The sequence below is a fragment of the Loxodonta africana genome, chromosome 7 (assembly GCF_030014295.1).
Source record: "Loxodonta africana isolate mLoxAfr1 chromosome 7, mLoxAfr1.hap2, whole genome shotgun sequence".
NCBI lineage: Eukaryota > Metazoa > Chordata > Mammalia > Proboscidea > Elephantidae > Loxodonta > Loxodonta africana.
Window position 1 is genome coordinate 50,362,380 of NC_087348.1, and position 27,170 is coordinate 50,389,549.

General features: G+C 37.6%; 1 protein-coding gene across 11 annotated transcripts in view; it reads right to left on the reverse strand.

Moving 5' to 3' along the window:
- QSER1 (glutamine and serine rich 1) overlaps nt 1-27,170 on the reverse strand; it is an 82,347-nt gene that overhangs the window by 50,754 nt on the left and 4,423 nt on the right. For 6 of the 11 annotated variants that reach the window (XR_010322447.1, XM_064288321.1, XM_064288316.1 and 3 more), the window contains exon 2: nt 352-464. Coding sequence is in view for 8 of the 11 variants with exons in the window: in XM_064288321.1 (XP_064144391.1) it covers nt 352-464 (113 nt within the window). In the remaining 3 variants the exon portion in view is untranslated. Of the gene's footprint in view, nt 1-351; nt 25,199-27,170 lie in introns of those variants that run through there. The other 5 variants (XM_064288319.1, XM_064288320.1, XM_064288318.1 and 2 more) reach the window with 5 other exon arrangements.

Genomic DNA, 27,170 nt, shown 5'->3' on the forward strand with positions numbered 1-27,170 from the left:
CATAGACTTAAATAAAATTATATTCCTATATTTTAAAAAGGAATTTCTGAAAATTGAGGCCAAAAAATTCTACAACCCTAAGCTGTTTAATTTTGAAAAAGCAAATATTAATTTGACCAAGCACATTTATAATTTAACACTTCCAAAGTTGCAAAAAAATCTCCCAACCTATTTTCTAGATATTCTCTATCAGTAAAAGACATAGCTTTTAATCTGATTTTCATTTTAATACTTCCCATGGTATGTTTACACCCAAACACATTCATAACCTAACACATGCAAATTTTTTTTTTTTTTTTCTTATTCACTAAATGGTCCCAGATTCACAGCATATTTCATGAGAACTGTTACCAGTTGGCTGAGGTGTGGTAGCATATCCAGGAAGCTGGTGAGAGGCTGCAAAAGTCTGTCTCTGAAGGAGATCTGCTTCAGAGTGTGAGGGATGTCCTTCTTCATAGCTTAAACTAGAGGATATTAAAACACAGTGATCAAAAACATATACCCAAACCATATGCATATCAAAAAATTTCTAGGATACCAACTCTCAAAAGTGGCAGTAGTCTTTGACCAAATCCCTGACCTATATAGATCAGTAGATCAGTCTGACAATACTGTCACAATGGGAAAAATACATTGAAGATATAATTGGAAGAAAAAAATCCATAATATTTTCCTTAATTCAACTTTATCTCCAACAAAGCCCTTTTGCAGGGACAGACAGCATGGTACAGTGGAAAGAATAATATCCTAGAAAACAGGGAAGCTGAATTCATTGTCCAAGCTCTATTACTAGTTTACAGTGTGACTTAAACAAGTGATTACTCACTATGGGACTAATTTCCTTATCTGTATGAAAAAACGGCTTAGACAAAATTAACTCTAAGGTCCGTTTAATTCCAACATTCTATGGAATCAAACCATTCAAATGAATTAATTAACATTCTTTCCAATTACTCACCTATATAATTTCAAACATTTTAAGCAACTGTTTAAATGCGTGTACAAGTTTTGTGTAAACCTAAGTTTTCACTTCACTTATTAAGCAAATATATAGGAAGGCGAATGCTGAGTTTATGGTAATATATGTTTAACTTTCTAGAAACAATCTGTTTTCCAGTGGATTTCCAAAGTGGCTGTACCATTTATTTTGTGTTCTTACCAATTAATGTATGATTTTCAGTCACTCACATCCCTTGTTGACTAGGTATTGTCGATTTGTTAAAAAATTTTTTTTTATTTTAGCCATTCAAATTGGTGTGCAGTAGTATCTCAACTGGTTGTTTTTTTGCATTTCCTTAATAACTAACAGTGTTATCTGCTTATCTGTCATCCAGAAATCTTCTTTGGGAAAGCATCTACTCAAATCTTTTACCCATTTTTTACTGGGTTGTTTAGTTATTGAGTTTTGGGGGTTGTTTATATATTCTGGAATCAAGTCCTTTACTAGATACATATTGCAAATATTTTCTCCCAATCTATGGCTTATATTTTCATTCCCATACAATGTCTTTAGAATTAGAAGAGTTCTTAATTTTGTATCAACTTTTTATTTTCTAGATTGTACTTTTGGTGTTGTAGTCAAGAATCTTTGCCTGATCCCAGGTTTCAAAGATTTTCTCCTGTTTTCTTAAGAACTGAAAATATGTTCACACAAAAACTTCTACATGAATGTTCATAGCAGCTATTCATGATAGCCAAAAAGTAGAGATAGCCCAAATGCCCACCAACTGATGAATGGGTAAACAAAATGTGATATAGCCATAAAATGGAGTATTATTCAGCCATAAAAAGGAATAAAGTACTGATACATGCTAAAACTTGGATGAACCTTAAAAACATTATGCTAAGTGAAAGCCAGTCAAAGAAGACCATGTATGATTCCATGTATATTAAATGTCCAGGATAGACAAATCCATAGAGACAGAAAGTAGATTAGTAGATGCCAGGTGCTGGAGAAAGACAAGAATGGGGAGGGACTGCTAACAGGTATGAGGTTTCTTTTTGGGGTGGTGAAAATGTTCTGGAATTAGTGATGATAGTTGCACAGCCTTGTGAATATACTGAAAACTACTGAATCGTATACTTTAAATGGTGAATTTTACGGTAGGTGAATTAAATCTCAATAAAAAGAATAGTCACTCAGTCTTACTGATCCTTGCTAGTTTTCCATGAACTGACCTATACAGATCAGTAGATCGGTCTGACAATACTGTCACAATGGGAAAAATATATTGAAGATATAATACGAAGAAAAACAATCCATAATATTTTCCTTAATTCAACTTTATCTCAGAGATACACTATCAAACAAGGTGGTTATAGATGAGCCTTCTTGCCATGTACATCTTCAGTCTCCTATGATCTGCACACATCTCCATACGCCATATAACAGTGATGTTAATCTGTATATAATATCCTTCTTGTTTTAAAATAAGTTTTCAGAAGGTATTACAGCTGATGACCATTGTTTTGTTGAGTCTTTGTTTATTTTTTAAGTAAAACCCAATTATTTAAAAAAACTTATGCTGAAGAAATAAAACCACATGCCTCAAAACATGGTCTTTGTTTCTAATTCCTACATTTGGACTAGTATATGATCTTCTTTGAATACATGTACATTTGCTTAAGAAAGGACCTGGTGTGGCCCAGCATAGCCTTTCCTAGCCCCTAAACTTTAGATAGGTGGTAGGGATACAGGACTTTTCCCATCCTCTCCAAGCACCAAACATTACATGAGCTAAGGCCTAGGGAAGTAGAATGAACTGAAGAATAAAGGTTACATCTTCCTCAATCTTCATACTCCTAGCTTAGCATAAAATTTCAATCAACCATCTTCTCCCCACACACTCTTCAGTGGGGTGCTAACTCAATCTTTAGAATAACGAAGGTCAGAATACTGCAGGGGAAATATAATGTTTTCTTCAATTGCTGTCACTTACATTCCAAAAATATCGACTTTTTCCTCAAAATCAAAACAAACCGAAAAAGATAAATTATTCATCATTACCACTCTCTACTTAAGTATGAATATTCTTTCCCTAACATAATTCAATTTAACAAAGAAAATAATATTTTAGGGCAGATGAGAAAACTGAGACAAAAATCTAAAAATGGCAATTCATGGAGTGAAGATGGTATATGCTCCTAAAGGAAACTGCTTTTGAATACACTATTGAGAATATTTTGTTTCATATCCAGATGTTAATAACACATACAGATCTATTCCCTGGGTAGCCTACTCTTATGTCCATAATGCTTAAGAAATAAAGTACATTATAAGTTTAAAAATCAATTAGCAAAAGTTCCATGAAATATTTTAAAGCCCAGGTAAAGAAGCATTAAGTTATTTAAGCAGTGAATGAATAATTTTTGCCTTCACTAGTCATATCATTTTCTTAATGTCAAAGAATCTGGCCACTGGAAACTCTCCTTAAGCTTTGAAAAGACTGTGTTAGTCTTAGATATATCAACTTTTTCACAACTGAGAAAATTAAGAACCCCGAATTGGAAGTTCAGAGCCCCCGATTCCAGTCCTGATTTTGCAAATATGCTACAAGACTTTGAGCAAAGTCACTTAATCTTTTAGAGTTCTAGGTTTCTTATTTAAGAATTCTAATGTTCTTTTTTTTTTTTTAACGTTCTTTGCAATTCTGATACTCTGAATTAAGCTAAATAACTTTACTTCATCTAGCACATATGTACCTGTATTCTCTAGCATAAAATCTGTCTTCTAAATTGAGTACAGAAATAAACATTGAGTTCATTGAATTAACCTTGTGTGTGGAACTGTAGCATGCCTCTAGATTCATCCATTTCAGCATGCTCGACATTTTTTCATTCAACTTAAGTCAGTTTTGCTCCCATTAGATGCCAAATATTTTATATGTATCCTTATTTTATTTTAGCTAACCACAGTGTGAGAAAAACAAAAGCCTGAAGCCTAGAAATAATCATCTCTTATTAAGGAATTCTTAATCGTGAAATTGAAAAAAGTTAATTCATGAACTTTGAGGAGCCAGATCGTGGAAAATTATATGTCTAAATAAAGTTCTCACAGAATCTCTCAAAAATTATTTATCAGTAATTCTGGGATGGGACCCTGCAAATTTCTTCTAAAAAGCTCCTGAAGAAGTTCTGTCGTGCTCCTGCAGTAGAGAATCGCTACCTTAGAAAGATAATCTGATAGGCAGTGTAGAAAAGTGAAAGCAGGATGACCAACATCCTACAGCAGAAATCCAAGTGAGAAATTATATGGACAGAACAGTGGTAACTGACATTTGAGAACTCTTAAGAAACAGAATTGACAAGACTTGGCCAATGGTGATTTGTGGGGGAAAACAGAATGACAGCAAGCCACTCACAGGTTGAACAAATTTTTAAGGGTTCAATTTTGGATGCATTAAGTTTGAGGTGTTCATAAGTAATATGACAAATACTCAAAAGACAGTTAATGAACATTTCCACTTACAGCTCCGGAGATAATTTTTTCCCCCTATTTTTTTTTGTCTTTTAGATGAAGGTTTACAGAACAAACTAGTTTCTCACCAGTTAGTACACACATTGTTCTGTGACACTGGTTAACAACCCCACAACATGTCAGCACTCTCACGAGAGATATTTGAGCTAGAAATAAAAAAATTGGGAGTCCTTATCAATTGGGCTTTTTTGAAGTCCTAGAAGTAGGCAGAACTGCCTAAGATCATGTTGCAATAGAAGTGGGCTGAGGACAGAGTCTTTGGAGATCCTACCTTTACACATATAACTGATGATATTAATTAATTAATCTCAAGGATATTATCTGAAATTCAAAATACCTTGCAACCCAGCTAAAATCCTACCCTCTCTCTTCCTACTCAAGATATCATAGAAGAACATATATGAGAGTAAAATTATTATAGGGATCTGCTCTATTTTACTTAAAGAAACAAGGCAATAATCCATAATTTATTACTTTTACAATGTATTACTTAAAATATAAATTTAAGGGACAGAAGGAGAAAAAGGAAACCACAAAGGAGAATGAGAAAGTTTAACTCAAGGCTTGGGAGGAAAACAAGGAATGGGGTCTCAAAAAATCAAGGAAAGAGTAAGTTTTAAGAAGGGAAGGATCACCACTAAACACTGCAGCAGAATCAGGCAAGAGGAAAACTGTTAGAGAAAATAGTTATCAGACATCAATCATCACTATAACACAGATATTACCTTCAGGCACCATTATAATATACCCCTTCCCCTCCAAACTAGAAAGTTCTATAGACCTGAAGGCTATAACAAAAACAGAAAAAGCAAACTGAAACAAGGAAGCAGTTATAATGGCATACAGCAGTCGCAAGGAGTAGGGGAAAATACAGAAGAAATTGTATGTAAATCATAATTTAGAGTCTATATCTAAAATGCTTTTTGATTTTTACTCTACCTTTGATCTTAAATTTCATATTGAAAAAGCCCTTATTATACTGGCAGTTATAACTGTAGGATATCTCTAACTTATCCATTTCCACACATTCATTATTTTTCAGTTAACTCCAGTCAACATATATTTATTGAGTACATACAACACATATTTATTAAGACATACACATGACAAAGGTCCAGCCATCAAGACCATGTAATAGTGAGGGGTTAAACAGGATACATATGTGTAGCCTGTAAAATAGAATAAAACAAAAAATATGGCAAAGAATGATAATTCATTTCTTTATTCAACACATTGGATGTTATGTGCCGGGTACTGAGGAAACCACAGTAAACAAGACAATCACTGCCCTGGAAGAACTTACTAGGTGAGATGAAGTAACAAATAACAGGAAACAAACTATTAATTACAAACTCTATCTAGTAAAGGAAAAAAAAGGGGCTACAGAGACAGAGAATGATGGTGAAAAGAGGACAGAAGTGATCAGCGAAAGAGTCCCCGAAGGAAAAAAAAAAAAATTAGCCCTGTGCCAAACCACAGGAAGAGAAGAGGAAACAGCTATGCAAAAGTCTGAGGTGGGAAAGAGTTGGTACATGGAGAAGCTAAAAAAAGACCAGCATACTTTAAGTGTGCTGAGGGAAAAAGATAGCAAGTGGAGAGGTAGTAGGCAAGGGTCAGGCATGTGGAGCCTTATAGGTTCAATAAGGAGTTTGGCTTTTATTCCAAGTGCAATGGAAAACAACTGAAAGATTTCCAAGCATGGGAGTGACTAAACTTACATTTTAAAGTGATCACACTAGCTGCTACCTGGAGAACAGACCAGAGAGAGTCAAGAATGGAAGCAGGGAGTCCAATTCATGAGGATTTGGTGGCAGTCCGGTAAAGGATGATGGTGCCTTGGACCAGAATGATGATAACAGAAATGGAGAAAAGTGGAAGGCTTTGGGATATATTTTGAAGATGTAACTTGTGGATACATTAGAGGGTAGGGCATGGGTTGGTTTAAGCAAGTGGATGGATAATGGCATCTTTTATTGAAATGGGGAAGGACTGTGAGATGGGGTAGAAAACAGAATTAACGGGGGGGGGGATTATTTTGAGACATGTTAATTCCTGGAAAGTTATATACTGGTAAAACATCAAAGTATCAGGTAAGCATGTGGATGTAAGTCTAGAGCACAAAGGAGATGTCTAGGCTGGAGAAACTATTTTGATTCTTCCATCTGTGTTCTGGGGATTCCCCCTCTTTCAATTATTGCTCCTGCATCATCAGTCTCCTCTACTGAATCACTCCTCTCTCTCTGAGTAGCTCCTATGTTTAAAAAAAAAAACTTTTAATGCTGATGAGATACTTTGGGAATAGTGATAATGCTTGTAAAAAATGATAATGTTACTGAATTATACATGTAAAAATGTTGAATTGGCAAATGTTTTGTTATATATATATTTTTACCACAATAAAATTAAAATCACCTTTTTAAACCCTAAAACATAATCCAGCTACCCTTACTTTTTTTCCTGTTCCTGTTTAAAACCAGTCTCCACTTCCTTTCTTCCTATTTATTCTTCATCTCCCGCCCTCTGATTTGGCTCCTGCTTCTTCCATTACAGTGAAACAGCTCTTGTCATGATCAATAAGGACGTCTTGGCTGCCAAATACAAAACACTCTTTCCTGTCCTCATCCTATCTGATACTCTAAAGCTTTTGATCAGGTGACCAAGATCATTTCTTCCTTGAAACAATCTCTTTTCTTGGCTTCTCTGATATTGCTGTCTTCTAGTGCTACTCATTCTTGATCTGTCTTCTCCATTTCCTGATCATCTACCGAAAACCTCTTACTATAACTTCATTCCTGAGACTTCTCTCTTCCCTATCCCTATGTGAATTCATCCTTTCCATGGCTTTAAATATTCCTGTGACCCAGCTTTTCCTAGGGAAATAATGAAAAATACGTGCAAATATGTATTCTAAGATGTTTATCAAAGCATTGTTTACAGCAGCAAACAACAGTAGACAGTTTTAATGTCTACCGATGGAAATTGGTTAAGTATATTATATGCATATAAAGGGTAATTATGCAGCCTTTTTTTTTTTTTTTTTTTGGCTGAAGATAATTCAAAAATGGCTATGGGAGTACATCAGCAAGGAACTGCCAGAAATTCAAGCCGGATTTAGAAAAGGATGTGGAACAAGAGATATCACGGCTGATGTCAGATAAATCTTGGCTTGAAGCAGAGAATACCAGAAAGATGTTTACATGTGTTTTACTGACTATGCAAAGGCATTCAACTGTGTGGAGCATAACAAATTACAGATAACATTTCAGAGAATGAGAATTCCAAGACATTTAATTGTGCTCATGCAGAACATGTACATAGACCAAGAGGCAGTTGTTCAAACAGAACAAGGGGATACTGCATGGTTTAAAATCGGGAAAGATATGCATCAGAGTTGTATCCTTTCACCAAATGTATTCAATCTGTATGCTGAGCAAATAACTCGAGAAGCTGGACTATATAAGATTATATCAGGACTATATCAGGATTGGTGGAGACCTACTAATAACCTGCGATATGCGGATGACAAAACCTTGCTTGCTCAAAGCGAAGAGGACTTGAAGCGCTGATGAAGATCAAAGACTACAGCCTTCGGTATGGATTACACCTCAACATAAAGAAAACAAAAATCCTCACAACTGGACCAATAAGCAACATCATGATAAACGGAGAAAATACTGAAGTTGCCAAGAGTTTCATTTTACTTGGGTCCACAGTCAATGCCCACAGAAGCAACAGTCCAAAAATCAAACGACATATTGCATTGGGCTAGTATGCTGCAAAAGACCTCTTTTAAAGTGTTGAAAAGCAAAGATAACACTTTGAGTATTAAGACACGCCTGACTCAAGCCATTATAATCGCCTCATATACACGCAAAAGCTGGACAATGAATAAGGAAGACTGAAGAACTGGTGAATTTAAATTATGGTTTTGGCAAAGAACACTGAATATAGCACAAACACATCTGTCTCAGAAGTACAGTCAGAGTGCTCTTTGGAAGCAAGGATGGAGAAACTTCGTATCACAAACTTTGGATGTGTTTTCAGAATGGACCAGCCCATGGAGAAGGACGTCATGCTTGGTACGGTAGAGGTTCAGCGAAAAAGAGGAAGACCCTCAACGACATAAATTGACACAGTGGCTACAACAATGGGCTCAAACATAGACAGCAATTGTGAGGATGGCACAGGACCAGGGAATGTTTCATTCTGTTGTGCATAGGGCTGTTAGGGGTCGTAACTGACTCAATGGCACCTAACAACAACATGCAGCCTTTAAAGATGGTGTAGTATAAATTTGTTTAATGACAAGGAAAGAGGATTAAGGTAAATTAGATTTGGGGAAAACAGACTACACATATGTACAACAATGACATTTTAAATAGATAATGTATATGGTCATGTGTGTCAAGGTAGAAGAAGGGCTGGGAGTGGCTGCCTTGATGGTGTCCTCAGCCCATTCCTCATTGCAACAGTCTTCTTGGGCAGTTTCACCCATTTCCATGGCTTTAACAAACTCAGTTGCAAATGATTCCTAACTTTTTCCAAATAAAGAAATTCGAATGACAGACATGTTAAATCTAAAAATGCAATTTAGAGATATCATTTTAAAATTGCTGTTGTTAGGTGCCGTTGAGTCGGTTCCAACTCATCACAACCCTACGCACAACAGATTGAAACACTGCCCAGTCCTGGGGCATCTTTACAATCGTTATGCTTGAGCTCACTGTTGCAGCCACTGTGTCAACCCACCTCTTTGAGGGTCTTCCTCTTTTTTACCTACCCTGTACTTTGCCAAGCATGATGTCCTTATCCAGGGACTGATCCCTCCTGACAACATGTCCAAAGTATGTAAGATGCAGTCTCGCCATCCTTGCTTCTAAGGAGCATTCTGGCTGTACTTCTTCCAAGACAGATTTGTTCTTTTGTCAGTCCATGGTATATTCAATATTTTCTGCCAGCAACACAATTCAAAGGCCTCAATTCTTCTTCGGTCTTCCTTATTCATTGTCCAGCTACCACATGCATATGATGCGATTGAAAATACCATGGCTTGGGTCAGGTGCACCTTAGTCTTCAAGGTGACATCTTTTGCTTTTCAACACTTTAAAGAGGTCCTTTGCAGAAGATTTATCCAATGCAATGTGTAGTTTGATTTCTTGATTGCTGCTTCCATGGGTGTTGATTGTGGATCCAAGTAAAATGAAATCCTTGACAACTTCAATCTTTTCTCCATTTATCATGATGTTGCCCATTGGTCCAGTTGTGAAGATTTTTGTTTTCTTTATGTTGATGTACAGTCCATACTGAAGGCTGTGGTCTTTGATCTTCATTAGTGAGTGCTTCAAGTCCTTTTAAAATTATTAGGTTAACAAAAATAATAAAAGTTCATTGGTGTTGGTGAGTTTAAGTTGGTGAAGATGTGGAAGAGTGGGCATATTCTTATAGCCTTTCTGAGGAACAGTATAACAATTTTATCAAGAGTCTAAAATTTTGGGTCATGGGGCTGTACTTTTATTTCCTAAGATTTATCACCTGAGCTCTAGGTGAGGTTGTCCTTTGTCCATTCTTCTTTTGGAGTGTTTTGACTTTTTCATATTGATTTAAGAAAGCACTTTATTTTTTAATGATATTATTTGTTATATATGTAGCAAATATCTTCCCAGCTTATTTACCCTTTACCTTTGTTATGATGGTTTTTCAGCGAGCTATTTTAAAGTTTCATGTGGGCAAATCTCTACTCTTCTGCCTAATGGGTTCCTCTCTGAATGTCATATTTAAAAATATCATACCCATCCAAAGATGAATACAAATCCTCATCTCTATTTCTTCTAGAATTTAGGTGATTTCATTTTTAACATTTAACTCTTTAATTCATTTGGTATTTGTGTATCTGTTACAAAGAATAAACTTAATTATCAGTAATTAACCAATTATTACAGATTATTAAAGCATATATCATTTCTCTATTGGTTTGAAATGCCTACTTCATAACACACTAGATAATTTTACATAGTTTGGCCTTCCTATATCATTCATGGATGTCTATTTAGTTATGACACGCTGTTTTCACTACTGTGGCTTTAGAGTACATTTAATATCAAGAAATACAAGTCCTCCCCATTATTCTTCTTTTTTCACTATTTTCTTGGTTATTCAAATAAGTATTATATCAGCTTGAACGCTAAGCTCACTTTGTCACGTACACACACATATGCACACATGCAGATTCATGTCATGATTTTAATATATATCTATATTTATTTACTATAGGAGATGTATATTGAGCTTCCCATTCATAAGCATGATACAACATCTCACCATTTATAAACAATTTCTTGTAAAATCCCCAGTGCTAATTTTCTCTATGTAGGTCCCACATATGACTTTAAGGTCAGTCTACATGATTCTTTTTTATGTTTTTATTGTGACTGCATTGAAGGATTTTGAACATGGAGTGACATTAGATCAATAATGTGCTTACTAAGTATTATATGAAACAAACGAATTTCCATTTGGGGTCAGTTCAAGACAAGTGTCGTATTTTCAACTCATGAGTTTTCCTCTTACGTATTTATTGTACTCTCATGTTTTTGGAAAACCAAAAAACATTTCCCATACTGCTTCCATCTTCTCTCCAAACTTAAATATGCATCTACTCCTCTTATTGCATGCATACACACATATACTTTTTCCCCAATTTGAAACACCAAATATTGTGAGTACCTTTTGAAAGAAAACCAAAAAAAACTAACCCATTGCCAATGAATCGATTCCGACTCATAGCGACCTTCTAGGACAGAGTAGAACTGCCCCGCTAAGTTTCCAACGAGTGACTGGTGGATTTGAACTGCCGACCTTTTGGTCAGCAGCCAAGCTCTTAACCACTGCACCACCAGGGCTCCTTTGAAGCAAGGCAGGGCTTAAACAGAAAAAAACTCTAGCATAAAAAATGAGCTTTATCCTTGCAAAAGAAAATAAAAGATTTAAAAACAAACCTACTGCTTGCCAATGACTGCAGCACAGGGATAAGCAATCACAGTTAAGTCAATCCTGAATTAAATACTTACTTAAAAGCCACAGTAAGTCACTTAATTGAGAGTTTCAGTTTTTTCATATTTAAAAGGAGGCTGATACTTGCACTGCCTCCTTTATAAATTAATATAATAAATGACAGTAAAATTACTCTACTTCTGTAGAACTATTTCTCACTTAATCTGTTTTGCCCCATCATAGCCTAGACATGGGGCTGTCATTGTCTACTGTACCTCCAGCCTAATGGTAAAATGTCAGAACTAACACCTGCTATGAAACTTTCCTCAGTTTCCAAATTAAAATTGAAAGCAGAGGAATCCTACAATCAAATGTACTCTTCAATGTCATGATCACACCCCAACATACATATTAGTACCCAAGTAGCTCTAAGTGTCACTAAAACACTGCCTTAAAAAATGTTCAGGGATCTAGAGTTTAATAAGTTGCTTATCAACTGGTGAATAATTCCTTGTTTTTTTAAAAAAGTGAAAATAACAAATAATAAAGTTTTTTATAGTAAAAAGATACTTCCTGGGAGGCAGGACCAAGATATCTGAGTAATCAGACACTTCCGGTGATCCCTCTTAAAACAAAGACCTGAAAAAACAAGTGAAATGATTATGACAAGCTAAGAGACCTGAACATCAAAGGCAAAGTTAGGAAACAGACTGAGCGGCAGGAGGAAGGAGAGAGGGTTCAAAAGCGGAGAGGAGTTACCGGACCTGAATCTCCAGGAACCATCAGGCACCATTCCCTGGAGCGACCATGGCAGGGCTGGCGGTAGCGTTCCAATCACGGTTTCCTCAGGGAGAGACAGCGAACCGCACAGCCTACTCACACCTCCAGAACGAGAGAAGAATAGCACTCTCGGCAAAAGCTAAATACATGCGTTTCTTTTACCGTGTCCCCAGCCCCCAAGCCAGCATCAGTGGCTATCAGTTTCCTTGGGCCCAAGATAAGCCCTGCTGGGCACCCTGAGCCATTCTCCCAGCCTTGGAGGAGGAATAAATTCACAATTGGGGGAAAAGATAATCTGCCTACTCCACTGAGCTGGACAGAAGCGGCACCTGTCCATGCACAAGTGGGCCATGGACTTTGAATACTTTTCACCCCGGAATGGACCTGTGTGGGCCCTTTTCAGGAGAACAGGCCCTTGTTGGCAGACTGCAACTGTTTCAGCTGTGTGGCGGAGAGGTGGGTGTTTGATGTTTGACACCACTTTGCCTATTTAACAGGCCTACCCACATCAAGGCATAGGGCCTGGTGGCTCCACTCACGTTACCTAGCCACCTGCAACAGGGGTCCAAAGTTAAGTGGTACCTCCCAGTCCTTACAAACAAGAACTTTAGGTGCTTGTGTGATGCCTGCAGGACCCACCCACCTGTGCGCTCTAGGGAAGAGGGACGTGCTTTCCTCATATACACTCGGGGGATGGTTGTCAGCCCCCTGCCTTGTTCAGATCGTGACCCCCTGCTGCACCATGATACCTGTACCCACACCAATCACCCTGCCCCTCTAAGACTGTAGGACAGAGCCTACACCACACACCTGATGACCAGCTACTTGGACACCTGAGCTGAATCCACACAAGAAAAGTGAATGGACTCCCAGGCTCATATACCTTATAACAGCTCTAGCCATCTGGTGACAGAAGGTTAGAGCTTCAAAGGGGAAAATAAGCTAGCTCACTCAAGCAGCTTATTTGGGCATATCAAAACAAAACCAAGCAGGAAGTTAGGATACAGTAAGAAAACATACAATAAACTAATACAAGAACTTATAGATGGCTCAGAGACAACAGTCAATATATCATATAAAGAAGCAGACCATGATCGCTTCAACAAGCTCCCAAAACAAAGAATCAAGGGATCTGGATGAAGGTGTCTTCCTGGAATTACCAGATACAGAATACAAAAGATTAACATACAAAACTCTTCAAAACATCAGGAACGAGATCAGGGAAAATACAGAATGAGCCAAGAAACACACAGGTAAAGCACTTGAAGAAATTAAAAAAGCTATTCAAGAACATAATGAAAAATTTAATAAGCTGCAAGAATCCATAGAGAGACACCAATCAGAAATTCAGAAGATTAACGATAAAATTACAGAATTAGACAACTCAACAGAAAGTCAGAGGAGCAGAACTGATCAAGTAGAAGGCAGAATTAGTGAGAATGAAGATAAAACACTTGGTGCAAATACATTTAAAGAAAAATCAGATAAAAGAATTTTTAAAAAATGAAGAAATCCTAAGAATCTTGTGGGACTCTATCAAGAGAAATAACCTCTGAGTGATTGGAGTACCAGAACAGAGAGGGATAACGGAAAATACAGAGAGAACTGAAGATTTGTTGGCAAAAAACTTCCCTGATATTGTGAAAGATGACATCATATCTATCCAAGATGCTCACTGAACTCCACAAAAGGGAGATCTCAAAAGGAAGTCACCAAGACATGATCAGACTTGCCAAAACGAAAGATAAAGAGAATTTTAAGAGAGGCTAAGGATAAACGAAAACCTACAAAGTAGTCAATAAGAATAAGCTCGGACTACTCAACAGAAATCATGCAGGCAAGAAGGCAATGGGATGACTTATATAAAGCACTGAAGGAAAAAAACTGCCACCCAAGAATCATATCCAGCAAGACTGTCTCTCAAATACAAATGCGAAATTAGGACATTTCCAGATAAAGAGAAGTTTAGGGAATTTGTAAAAATCAAACCAAACCTACAAGAAATACTAAAGGGAGTTCTCTGGTTAGAAAATCAGTAATATCAGATATCAACCCAAGACTAGAACATGGGACACAGCAACCAGATATCAACCCAGATAGGGGAATCACAAAAATAAATCAAGACTAAAAAAAAAAACCTCTCAAAACAGGGAAACAGCGATGTCATTACATAAAAGAAGACAACATTAAAAAAATAGAGAGGGACTGAGAAATGTAGTCATAGATCTTTCATATGGAGAGAAAGACAAGGTGATACAAGGAAATAAAAGTTTGGTTTAAACTTAGAAAAATAGGGGTAAATATTAACCACAAAGGAGACTAACAATCCTACTCATCAAAATAAAATACAAGAAAAAAATAAAGACTCAGCAGAAACAAAATCAACAACAACGAATAATAGGAAAAGACATTATATGAACTACTCAGCACAGAAAATTAAGTGTGAAAAAGAAACTGTCAACAACACAAAAAAAAAGGCATCAAAATGACAGCACTAAATTTATACTTATCCATAATATGCTGAACATAAATGGACTAAATGCAACAATAAAGAGACAGAGAGTGGCAGAATGGATTAAAAAACACGATCCATCTATATGCAGCTTACAGGAGACACACCTTAGACTTAGAGACACAAACAAACAAAAACTCAAAGGATGGAAAAAATATATCAAGCAAATGACAATGAAAAAAGAGCAGGAGTGGCAATATTAATTTCTGACAAAATAGACTTTAAAGTTAAATCCACCACAAAGGATAATGAAGGACACTATATAATGCTTAAAGGGACAATATACCAGGAGGATATAACCATATTAAATATTTACACACCCAATGACAAGGCTGCAAGATACATAAAAAAAACTAACAGCATTGAAAAGTGAGATAGACAGCTCCACAATTATAGTTGGAGACTTCAACATACCACTTTCGTAAGACATCCAGAAAGAAGCTCAACAAAGACACAGAAAATCTAAATGCTACAATCAACCAACTTGACCTCAAAGACATATACAGAAAGCTCCACCCAATAGCAGCCAAGTATACTTTCTTTTCCAACACACATGGAACATTCTCTGGAATAGACTACATATTAGCTCATAAAGCAAGCCTTAGCAGAATTCAAAACATCGAAATATTATAAAGCATCTTCTCTGACCATAAGGTCATAAAAGTAGAAATCAATAACAGGAAAAGAAATCAAACACTTGGAAACTGAACAATACCCTGCTCAAAAAGGACTGGGTTATAGAAGACATTAAAGATGGAATAAAGAAATTCACAGAATCCAATGAGAAAGAAAACACTTCCTATCAGAACCTTTGGAACACAGCTAAAGCAGTGATCAGAGGTTAATTTATATCAATAAACGCACACATACAAAAAGAAGAAAGGGCCAAAATAAAAAAATTATCCCTACAACTTGAACAAATAGAGAGCAACAAAAAAAAACCCTCAGGCAGCAGAAGAAAGCAAATAATAATGATTAGGGCAGAATTAAATGAAATAGAGAACAGAAAAAAAATTGAAATAGTTAACCAGACTGAAAACTGGTTCTTTGAAAAAAAAAAAAATCAACAAAATTGATAAACCACTGGCCAAACAGACAAAAGAAAAACAGGAGAGGAAGCAAATAACCTGAATAAAAAATGAGATGGGCAATATCACAACAGACCCAAATGAAATTAAAAGAATCATATCAGACTACTACGAAAAATGGTACTCTAACAAGTTTGAAAACCTAGAAGAAAAGGATGAATTTCTAGAAACATACTACCTACCTAAACTAACACAGGGGTAGAACAATAAACCCATAACAAAAGAAGAGATTGAAAAGGTAATATAAAAACTCCCAACAAAAAAAATAGCCCTGGTCCGGACAGCTTCACTGCAGAGTGCTACCAAACTTTCAGAGAAGAGTTAAAACCACTACTAGTATAGGTATTTCAGAGCATAGAAAAGGATTGAATACTCCCTAACTCATTCTATGAAGCCAGCATAACCCTGATACCAAAACAAGGTAAAGACACAACAAAAAAAAGAAAATTACAGACCTATATCCCTCATGAACTTAGAGGCAAAAATCCTCAACAATATCCTAGCCAATAGAATTCAACAACATATCAAAAAAAATAATTCACCATGACCAAGTGGGATTTATACCAGGTATACAGAGATGGTTCAACATAAGAAAAACAATTAATAATGTAATCCATCACATAAATAAAAGACAAGAACCAGATGGTTTTATCAATTGATGCAGAAAAGGCATCTCACAAAGTCCAACGCCCATTCATGATAAAAACTCTCAGCAAAATAGGAATAGAAGGAAAATTTCTCAACATAATAAAGGGCATTTATACAAAGCCAACAGCCAACAGCCAACATCACCCTAAATGGAGAGAATCTGAAAGCATTCCCCTTGAGAACAAGAACCAGACAAGGATGCCCTTTATCACCACTCTTATTCAACATTATGCTGGAGGTCCTAGCCAGAGCAATTAGGCTAGATAAAGAAATAAAGGCCATCCAGACTGGTAAGGAAGAAGTAAAAGTATCTCTATTTGCAGATGACATGATCTTATACACAGAACACCCTAAGGAATCCTCAAGAAAACTACTGAAATAGAAGAGTTCAGCAGAGTATCAGGATACAAAATAAACATACAAAAACCAGTTGGATTCCTCTGCACCAACAAAAAGAACATCGAGGAGGAAATCACCAAATCAATGCCATTTACAGTAGCCCCCAAAAAGATAAAACACTTAGGAATAAATCTTACCACAGCTGTAAAAGACCTATACAAAGAAAAGTACAAGACACTACTGCAAGAAACCAAAAGAGACCTACATAAGTGGAAAAACGTAACTTGCTCATGGATAGGAAGACTTAACATTGTAAAAATGTCTATTCTACCAAAAGCGATCTATAGGTACAATGCAATTCCGATCCAAATTTCAATGACATTTTTTCCTAAGTTGGAGAAACAAATCACCAACTTCATATGGAAGGGAAAGAGGCCCTGGATAAGAAAAGCATTACTGAAAAAGAAGAACAAAGTGGGAGACCTCAACACTACCTGATTTTGGAACCTATTATACCACCACCGTAGTCAAAACAGCCTGGTACTGGTACAACAACAGATACATAGACCAATGGAACAGAATTGAGAATCCAGACATAAATCCATCCACATATTAGCAGCTGATATTTGACAAAGGCGCAAAGTCAGTTAAATGGGGAAAAGACAGTCTGTTTAACAAATGGTGCTGGCATAACTGTAGATCCATCTGCAAAAAAAATGAAACAAGACCCATACACAAAAATGAACTCAAAATGGATCAAAGACCTAAATATAAAATCTAAAATGATAAAGATCATGGAAGAAAAAATAGGGGCAATGTTAGGAGCCCTAATACATGGCATAAACACTATATAAAACATTACTAACAGTGCAGAAGAGAAACTAGATAACTGGGAGCTCCTAAAAATCAAACACCTATGCTCATCCAAAGACTTCACCAAAAGAGTAAAAAGATTATCTACAGACTGGGAAAAACCTTTTAGCTATGACATTTCCAATCAGCGCCTGATCTCTAAAATCTACATGATACTGCAAAAACTCAACAACAAAAAGCCAAATAACCCAATGAAAAAATGGGCAATGGACATGAACAGGCACTTCAATAAAGATGACATTCAGGTAGCTAAAAGATATATGAGGAAAAGCTCACAATCATTAGCCATTAGAGAAATGCAAATCCAAACTACAATGAGATGCCATCTCACTCCAACAAGGCTGGCTGGCATTAATCCAAAAACACAAAATAATAAATGTTGGAGAGGCTGTAGAGAGACTGGAACACTTATACACCGCTGGTGGGAATGTAAAATGGTACAACCACTTTGGAAATCGATTTGGCGCTTCCTTAAAAAGCTAGAAATAGAACTACCATCCGATCGGCAATCCTGCTCCTTGGAATATATCCTAAAGAAATAAGAGCCTTTACATGAACAGATATATGCACACCAATGTTCACTGCAGCACTGTTTACAATAGCAAAAAGACGGAAGCAACCAAAGTGCCCATCAATGGATGAAAGGAGAAATAAATTACAGTATATTTGCACAACAGAATACTACACATCGATAAAGAACAATGATAAATATGCGAAACATTTCATAACATGGAGGAATCTGGAAGGCATTATGCTGAGAGAAATTAGTCAGTTGCAAAAGGACAAATATTGCATGAGACTACTATTACAAGAACTCAAGAAATAGTTTAAACAGAGAAGAAAATATTCTTTGATGGTTAAGAGAGTGGGGAGGGAGAGGGGTATTCACTAATTAGATAGTAGACAACTATTTTAGGTGAAGGGAAAGACAACACACAGTACAGGAGAGATCAGCACAACTGGACTTAACCAAAAGCCAAGAAGTTTCCTGAATAAACCAAACGCTCTGAAGGCCAGCATAGCAGGGGCAGGAGTTTGGGGACCATGGTTTCAGGGACATCTTGGTCAATTGGCATAATAAAATCTATTAAGAAAACATTCTCCATCCCACTTCAGAGAGTGGCATCTGGGGTCTTAAACACTAGCAAGCGGCCATGTAAGATGCGTCAATTGGTCTCAGCCCATCTGGAGCAAAGGAGAATGAAGAACACCAAAGACACAAGGTGATTATGAGCCCAAGAGACAGAAAGGGCCACATAAACCAGAGACTACATCATCCTGAGACCAGAAGAACTAGATGGTGCCCGGCTACAACCGATGACTGCCCTGATGGGAACACAATAGAGAACCCCTGATGGAGCAGAAAAGCAGTGGATGCAGACCTCAAATTCTCATAAAAAGACCAGACTCAATGGTCTGAGTGAGACTAGAAGGACCCCAGAGGTCACAGTCCCCAGATCTTCTGTTAGCCCAAGACAGGAACCATTCCCAAAGCCAACTCTTCAGACAGGGATTGGACTGGACTATAGGATAGGAAATGATACTGGTGAAGACTGAGCTTCTTGCATCAAGTAGACACATGAGACTGCGTGGGCAACTTCTGTCTGGAGGGGAGATGAGAAGTCAGAGGGGGACAGAAGCTGGCTGAATGGACATGAAAACAGAGGGTGGAGAGAAGGAGTGTGCTGTCTTATTGGGGGAGCACAACTAGGAGTATATAGCAAAGTGTATATAAATTTTTGTATGAGAGACTGACTTGATTTGTAAACTTTCACTTAAAGCACAATAAAAAAAAAAAAAAGATACTTCCCTTCGCTTGAACCTGACTATACAGAAAATCATGGGAGAAGAGACAGACCTAGGCATAAATATGGTGGTGAACTTTTCAGGATATGAATGGCTTACATGACACAATTACAAGTATTGACAAGGATGTAGAGAAATGGAAACCCCCTAAATTATAAGTGGGAATATAATACAGTGCTGCTAATTTGGAGAACAGTTTGGCAGTTTCTCAAAATGTTAAGCATTGAATTACTATATGCAGTAATGGCATGGTAGCAGCATCAGATCTCCTCGTCTAATTTCACAAGAGGGAAGGAGAGTCATTATCAGCATTAACAGCCCCAAGCTGCTTCCTATGAGGTGGAGGTCAGACATACCTCTACCCTCCAACCTTTTTACCAGTCCTGACACAAGGTGTCCCTCCCCTGGCACTCTCTACTTCTCTGCTGGGTTCATTAATTCGTTGCAGTGTCCACACAGAACTCACAGACCATAGTCGTGATTATGGGGTTTATTAGGGAAGTAACAGGTTACAATTCAGGATACAGTTCTTCAATCAGCACAGCCTCTTCTCAGCTGTTGCCACCAGGCAGGCCTCTCTCTGGCCCTTGGCCCAGCCTCCACCCTGCTTGGGCAAGTGTTACCAAGTTCTTTAGCTCCACCAAGTACATGGCTGTGCCCCACTCCACTAGTAAACCTTGGCCTGAAGGCGCTTAGCTCTTTCACTCCGTGGGATGGCAAACCTAGTTCCACTGACAAGTGTCCAGGGGCACCCCACTCTGCCAGGAAGCCTCCTACCCAAAGGTACTCATCTCGTATCCACTGTAACCGCCTTGCTCCATGGCTGGGAAACCGATCATGCTGTCTCCTGCCAGTCTCCTGGTTCTGCTGCTGCTAGCTCTCTGCCACACTTGCTGCTGCTTCTCACCATTCTGCACCATCTGTGGTGTTACATCTCTCTGTCTCCTTGGTCTAAGAGGTTCTCAGTGCAGGGACTCTGGGTCAAAAGGACACACTTCACTTCCGGCTCTTCTTTCTTGGTAATAGTGAGGCTCTCCTGTTTCAAGTCTGGGATGGCTCATTTTAAGCCTAGTGGGATGGCAAAACTGACCAATAGCCTCATTAGAGTTCCATACACCTTATTTGCATGATCCCACCCAATCATTTGGTGTGAGTTACAAGACCATGGTGAGAAAGGCCATATAAAAGCAATCTATTACACCAGTTTTAGTTTAGCTTCTTCAGTGTATCTTCTTATTGTTTGTGGCCTAGTCTTTCCTTTATCAAATTAAATTTTCTTCCTTATTTGAGAAACTGGTTGTTCACTATTATTAGCATGGTTTAGGACTACTGGCATTAGGTAAGGAAGTATGTCTAAAGATACACATTCGTTACAACAGTTCAGTGATGTCACTAGGGTTGGTGTCACCGCCTCCATGCTAATTACCACAATATTGTAGCTAAAACACCAGAAAGTTTGACAAAATCAGTAAAATCAGTTTTTATAAAAACAAGGGCAGCATGAAAACAACACCATGAGCTTGGAGTGCATGCAGAGGAAACCACATGATTCAAAGCACCGTTGTAACTGGGTAATGGCAGCTCGGACGGAAACTCATTAGAAGGTTCAAAAAGTAAATCAGCATAGATTTTTAGCCTCGTAGATATATTGGTACATGTAAGCTGAAATTATAAAATTTGTTGTTGTTAACTACAGGGATATTTTTATAAAAAACAAGACATGTCTGCTGAAGCACTGCACAAAAACTTCATAGACGGTCGTTTTGGTGTCACCTCCTCATCCCCTCCGCCCCACAGTATCACACAGTGTGCTCTGCACCCCCACACCCCCCTAGTGGTGCCACAATTCACCTTTTTTGAGTTATTTGGTTAAATATATGGTTATGTTAAAAAGCTTTTAAGTTTTTATCTTGTAGACACATACTATGATGAAAGAGGGATGTGGCCTGAAATTTGTTTAAAATAATACATGGGAGTAAGTGAGGAAACAAGAATGACCATGTGTCAAAATTGTTAAAGCTGAGTAACAGATACACAGGGATTTCATCATACCATTACCTCCAAGTTTGTTTACATTTGAAAATTTCCATAATAGAAGTGTTTTTTCTCAGAGAGAAAATCAACATTTAGGTGGCCAATTCCTGGTTCATAACAGAGGTTAACACAGAGGAAGAAATTATAACGAATTCTAGAGAAAAAAAAGGGGTATATATTTTTTAAAAGATTTCATAAAATATTATTCAAATGACAATTTACAAGCTTACTATCTTTCTTTAAATTTTATTTTGGTAAAGTATATATAACAAAAATGTTACCATTTTAACCATTTTTAAGTGTACAATTCAGTGACATTAATTACATTCACCATGTTGTGCAATTACCACCACTCTTTCCAAAAGTTTTTCATCACCCCAAACAAACTCAGTACCCCTTGGTTTACTACCTTCTTCAATTTCTCTAAATAAAACATGGTCTGTTAAATGCAAATTATATATCTATTCACTCCAAAATACACTTTCTATCTATGAGGATGCTAAAATTCCCTTCTTAATAGGGTGCACAGTAAATCATGGTTAATTAACTGGTATACAAGATAACCGCAGCTTTTAATAGCAAGTTTGAAACTTTGATCTCATATACAATATTGACACACAATTTACAAGTCTTAAAAACAACTCTAATTGTTAGCATGTTAAAGAGGTACAAAGCTGAGCCAAAAATTTACTAATTTTTTTTAAGTAATACAACAGTATCAACCAATAGCATAAGACCATCTCCAGGTTTTTTTTTTTTTTTTTGCATGCGCCAAGTTCTACTTAAATCCCACCCTTCCAAATGGTTCACACTTTTATTCTGGCATCATTCCATTACTCTCTTTGTGGCTCTAGCCAAATCAAACTCTGATTTAAATAGTTTAATGTCTGTTCAAGTGACGACAGTACCAGCTGTTTTCAGGAGTAATGTTCATCTTGCAGTCTGCACAATATAGAAATGTTCTAACGTGTTAAGCCATCTAATTTAAGCAGATCCAAGCAAATGCAATACTTATTGACATTCTTTGTGACTGCCATGCTTCCCTGGGCCAGACAAATCTGGTCTCTAGTTATTTAATAGGATCACACAGTAATGAGAATGATGGTATTAGATCATATAAAAATTTCATTATTTTATGTTTAGTTATACCCAGTAAATGCCTAGCATCATAGGCCAGGATCCTTAAAGAACTTCAAACTTATGGAGAGTAAATTTAAACTCTGAAATATTAAACAACAAGTCAAAGCAGAATATACTCGAGCATTAAATATATTCATCATTAAATCAATATTGAGCACTTACTATATGCCAGGCATGTGAAAAGTTCTGCAGTCAGGAAACACCCAAGCTAATGGGCAGAGACCAACAATAAAAAAGAACACATAAATACTTATATCAGGGATTGGTAAATGCTATGAAGAAAATAAAACAGGGTACAGGTCTACACAGTGATGGGGGTGGAGGAAGAAGTGCTGTTCCACTGAGGGTGCTAAGAAGGGGTCTCTGACAATGAAAATGTGTTCTAGGAACATCTAATTTTTAAAGTAATTGATAAAACAAAAATGTGAAGTCCCCAGGACCCAACATCCTCCTTCAAAGTCTGCTATCACAGACTCCCCTTCCTGGCTTCTTTTCATTTGCCACTTCTACTTTTCTTAAGAAACAAATCCCCAAATGGAGTTTTCCTGAGAAGGAGAACAGCCTGTTTTAAGAGCACAGTCTCTGAAGTCATACTTCCTGGCTTAAAATTCTGGCTCTGCCACTTACTAGCTGTGTGACCTTCAACAAGTTAATTAACTTATCTGTACTTTGGTTTTCTTGTCTGTAAAATGGGTTAAAAGGAGCCCTAGTAGTACAGTGGTTAAGTACTCGGCTGCTAACTGAAAGGTCAGTGGTTCAAACCCAGCAGCTGCTCCACGGAAGAAAGATGTGGCAGTAGGCTTTCACAAAGATTTACAGCCTTGGAAACCCTATGGGGCAGTTCTACCCTGTCCTATAGGGTCACTATGAGTTGAAATTGACTTGCCAGCAGTGGGGTTTTTTTTTGGGGGGGGGTGGTGGCTTAAAATGGGGGTAATAATAGTAGAGCTGTTGTGATGATTACATGAGCAACACATAGAAAATTATTAGAACAGTGCCTGACACACAATAAAAGTATTCAATAAATACTAGTTATCACCAACAGCTAAGGCTCAGTTCTCAGCCCTCTACTCTTCAACCCTGGAAACCTTAATTTCTGAGATTCCACTGTCATCTCTATACAAATGTCTAGTCAGACTCCTAAATTCACATCTCTGATCCTGTCAGTGAAAGACAAAAGTTTTGAAAAAAATAAAAGCACTGTTATAAGGAAAATTTGGTGGAACTACTCTAGATTTGGTGGTCAGGGAAAGGCCTTTGTGAAGAGTTCATATTTAAGCAAATGAATGTCAAGAAACCCAACCATGATGAGATCCAGGTCAGTAGTTCTCAAGATATGGTCCCTGGCAGCAGGATCAGCATGACTTGGGAACTTGTCAGAAATGCAGGTTTTCAGGCTCCACTCCCAGACCTACTACTGACTCGGAAACTCTAGGGTTCAGCCCAGAAACAAGCCCTCTGTGTGATTCTGGAGGACTCAAAAGTTTAGGAACTACTAATCTTGGGTAAGATCATATCAAGGAAGGGAATTGCCGGATTTGTTCTTGCCTTAGGACATTTGCGGTTGCTGTTCCCCTCAGATCTGAGGGACATGCTACCTCCTTAAGGAGGATATTTTCTTGTGTATATGCTTATCTGACTCCCCCACCCAAGAACGTAAGCGCCACAAGAACAGATTTTGTCTCCTTAATTATCATGGAATCCTCAATGCCTAGAACAAGCTGTATGCCATATTTGTTGACCAACTGAATGAACACTTGTATTTTTATTTACTTCATCATTCTTCCTTGAGTTACCCAGTTCAAAACATCCCTTTTTTCTTACTCTTTAACATGCCCTCTGCCAACAATCCCAGGTGATTTGATCTGTAATGTCTCTCACATCTACCCCTTCTTTTCTATACCAATATCAGTATGGCTAGTCTGGTGAACTGCCTCTTATCTAGTATTCTATTCTCTACCTCAAATTACTCCAGAGGGTGATAATGCTATAATGAAAATAAAACTCTGTGATATGATAAAGAATGATAAGTTACTTTAGACAGGGCCGTCATAGAAGCTAGGAGTGACACACAGGACAGTGCAAATGGTTAATGGTTAAGGCACTCCGCTACTAACTGAAAAGCTGGTGATCTGAACCCACCCAGAGGCATCCAGAAAGAAAGGCCCGGCAATCTATCTTCAAAAAGTCAGTAATTGAAAGAAAACACTATGGAGCAGTTTTACTCTGACACATGGCAACAGGTTAGCATGTAGGATACCTGAACATCCAGGAGGAGCAGCAAAAAAAAGAGCTGGAAAGGGAATTCTGGATAAAGAAAACAGCCAGTTCAAAAGCCCTAAAACAAAAATAATCTCGGCATGTTTCAGGAATAGAAATAACGTCAGTGTGGCTGAAGCGCAGGGTGCTAGGAGTGGAATGAAACGAGACTGGAGAATTAGCTGAGGCTCATATCACACAGGGCCTTGGAGGCTATGATAAGAACTTTGGATTTTACTCTGAGTAACACTGGAAGGTTTTCAGTGATATTACCTGATTTATGTTTTGGAAAGTTAATTCAGGCTACTGTGTGCTTAATAAATTTGAGAAAGACCAAGTGGAAAGGCAAAGAAAGTACTCAGGAGGCAAGTGCAATAGTCCATGTGGAAAACCATGAATATGGAGATCTAGCCAACAGGATTTTCTAAGGAAAAAGATATGGGAGGGAAAGAACTGAGTCACGAACAGCTCTAAACTTTTGGGCCCGAGCAGCTAATTAAATTGTGGTATTATTTATTGAGGTGAGAAGGGTTAAAGGAGAACCAGGTTGGAGAGGAGTGTAGGCTGTTTATCACATTTTGAACATAAGGTTTGAGATACCTATTACATACCCAAGTGGAGATTATATGACTCTAGAAATATAAATTTGAAAGTCACCTGACATATATATGGCAACTTCACCTAGGGAAAGTGGAGAAATAAGAAAAATGGATAAAACTCCAAGCTCCTGGGAACTTCGACATTTAGAGGCCAAGCAGAGAGGTAGCCAGGGTATTACTGTCTCTCTTCTAGATCACAAGTTCTTTGAGACACAGGACAGTGTCTTTTTCATTTATGTGACACTGTAGAACTCAGAAGCCCTGGTGACACAGTAGTTAAGTGTTGTTCAGCTACTAACCTAAAGGTCAGAGGTTCAAACCCACCAGCTACTCCGTAAGAGAAAGATGTGGCAGTCTGCTTCTGTAAAGATTACAGCCTTGGAAACACTATGGGCAGTTCTACTCTATCCTGTAGGGTCGCTATGTGTCAGAATCAAATCAAGGCAATGGGTTTTTGGTTTTTTTTTTTTTTTTTGGCTGTAAAACTTGAGTAGCAGCAACTCAGAGATGCTCAGTACATTTTAAGAAGTCAATGTTTGCAATTTGATTTCTTGACCTTACCCTGCAGAAATATAACACCTGAGGACAAGGGCAACAGTGCTTAGCACCTAGTAAAAAAACTAAAAAAAGCACCTAGTAGGTACGCAAATATTTGTTTCATGAAAGAAAAAAGCTTGGACTGTGTGTTTTGCTAGACACATTTTAGTACTCTTTGTTCCAGAGAGCATAACAAACTAGAAAGAAAGCAGGGGCCCATCTCCTCATACACCTAACCCACTATAAGTACCTTAAATGCCTCATCTTAGTCCCTATCACAAAGCAGAGGAGGAAGACAAGGAATAGCATTAGAGGCTGCGCCAGGGAAAGGGGGTCCCGTTTCTTGCACTAAAGCAGAGTTCTGGCTTTCATTCATCTTTCAGGTCATACATATGTATTAAGCACCAGCTACATGCCAGGCACTAGAGTACTAGGTACCAGAAATGTAACAATAAGAAAAACTGATAGGGTTCCTCAAAGAACTTTCATTCTAGAGACGGTGTCTAACAAATAATTACATAAACAGCCTATAGGAATACACTTTTAAGAGGTGATAATAAAAGTAAAAAAATACCATGAAAACATATGTCATTGCAACAAAACAAACTGGGAGGGAAGGCCTGGAAAGCACCAGGTTTCTAACATGAGATTCCTGATGAAAAAATGAGGTTGGAAGCCAGGGGTAAGGTGAAAGTTATGTAGGTAGAAGAAACAGCATTTATGAAGGCTTTAAGGTAGGAAGGAATTTAGCAAGATCCAAGGTGTTTAAAACAGGCCAATGTATCCAGGGCCATACTGGGTACATTACATTTTTAAAAACTTGACCCTAAAATCTAAGAGTAGCTATGGAAAGGTTTTAAGCAATGGAGTAAGATTGCCAGACTGGTAGATGTTTGTTTTTAAAAATCACTGTGGATGGTATGAAGAGAATGAATTGAAAAAGGGGGAAAGAAAAGATTGGAGATCTCTAGTTAGGAGGTTACTGCAGTTACCCAAGTGAAAAGTAACAGTGGCTTGGGTCAGGGTGGAGGTGTATGTAAAGGGAAAGAAGTAGACAGTTTGAAGATATTTAAGAGATACAACGTAGC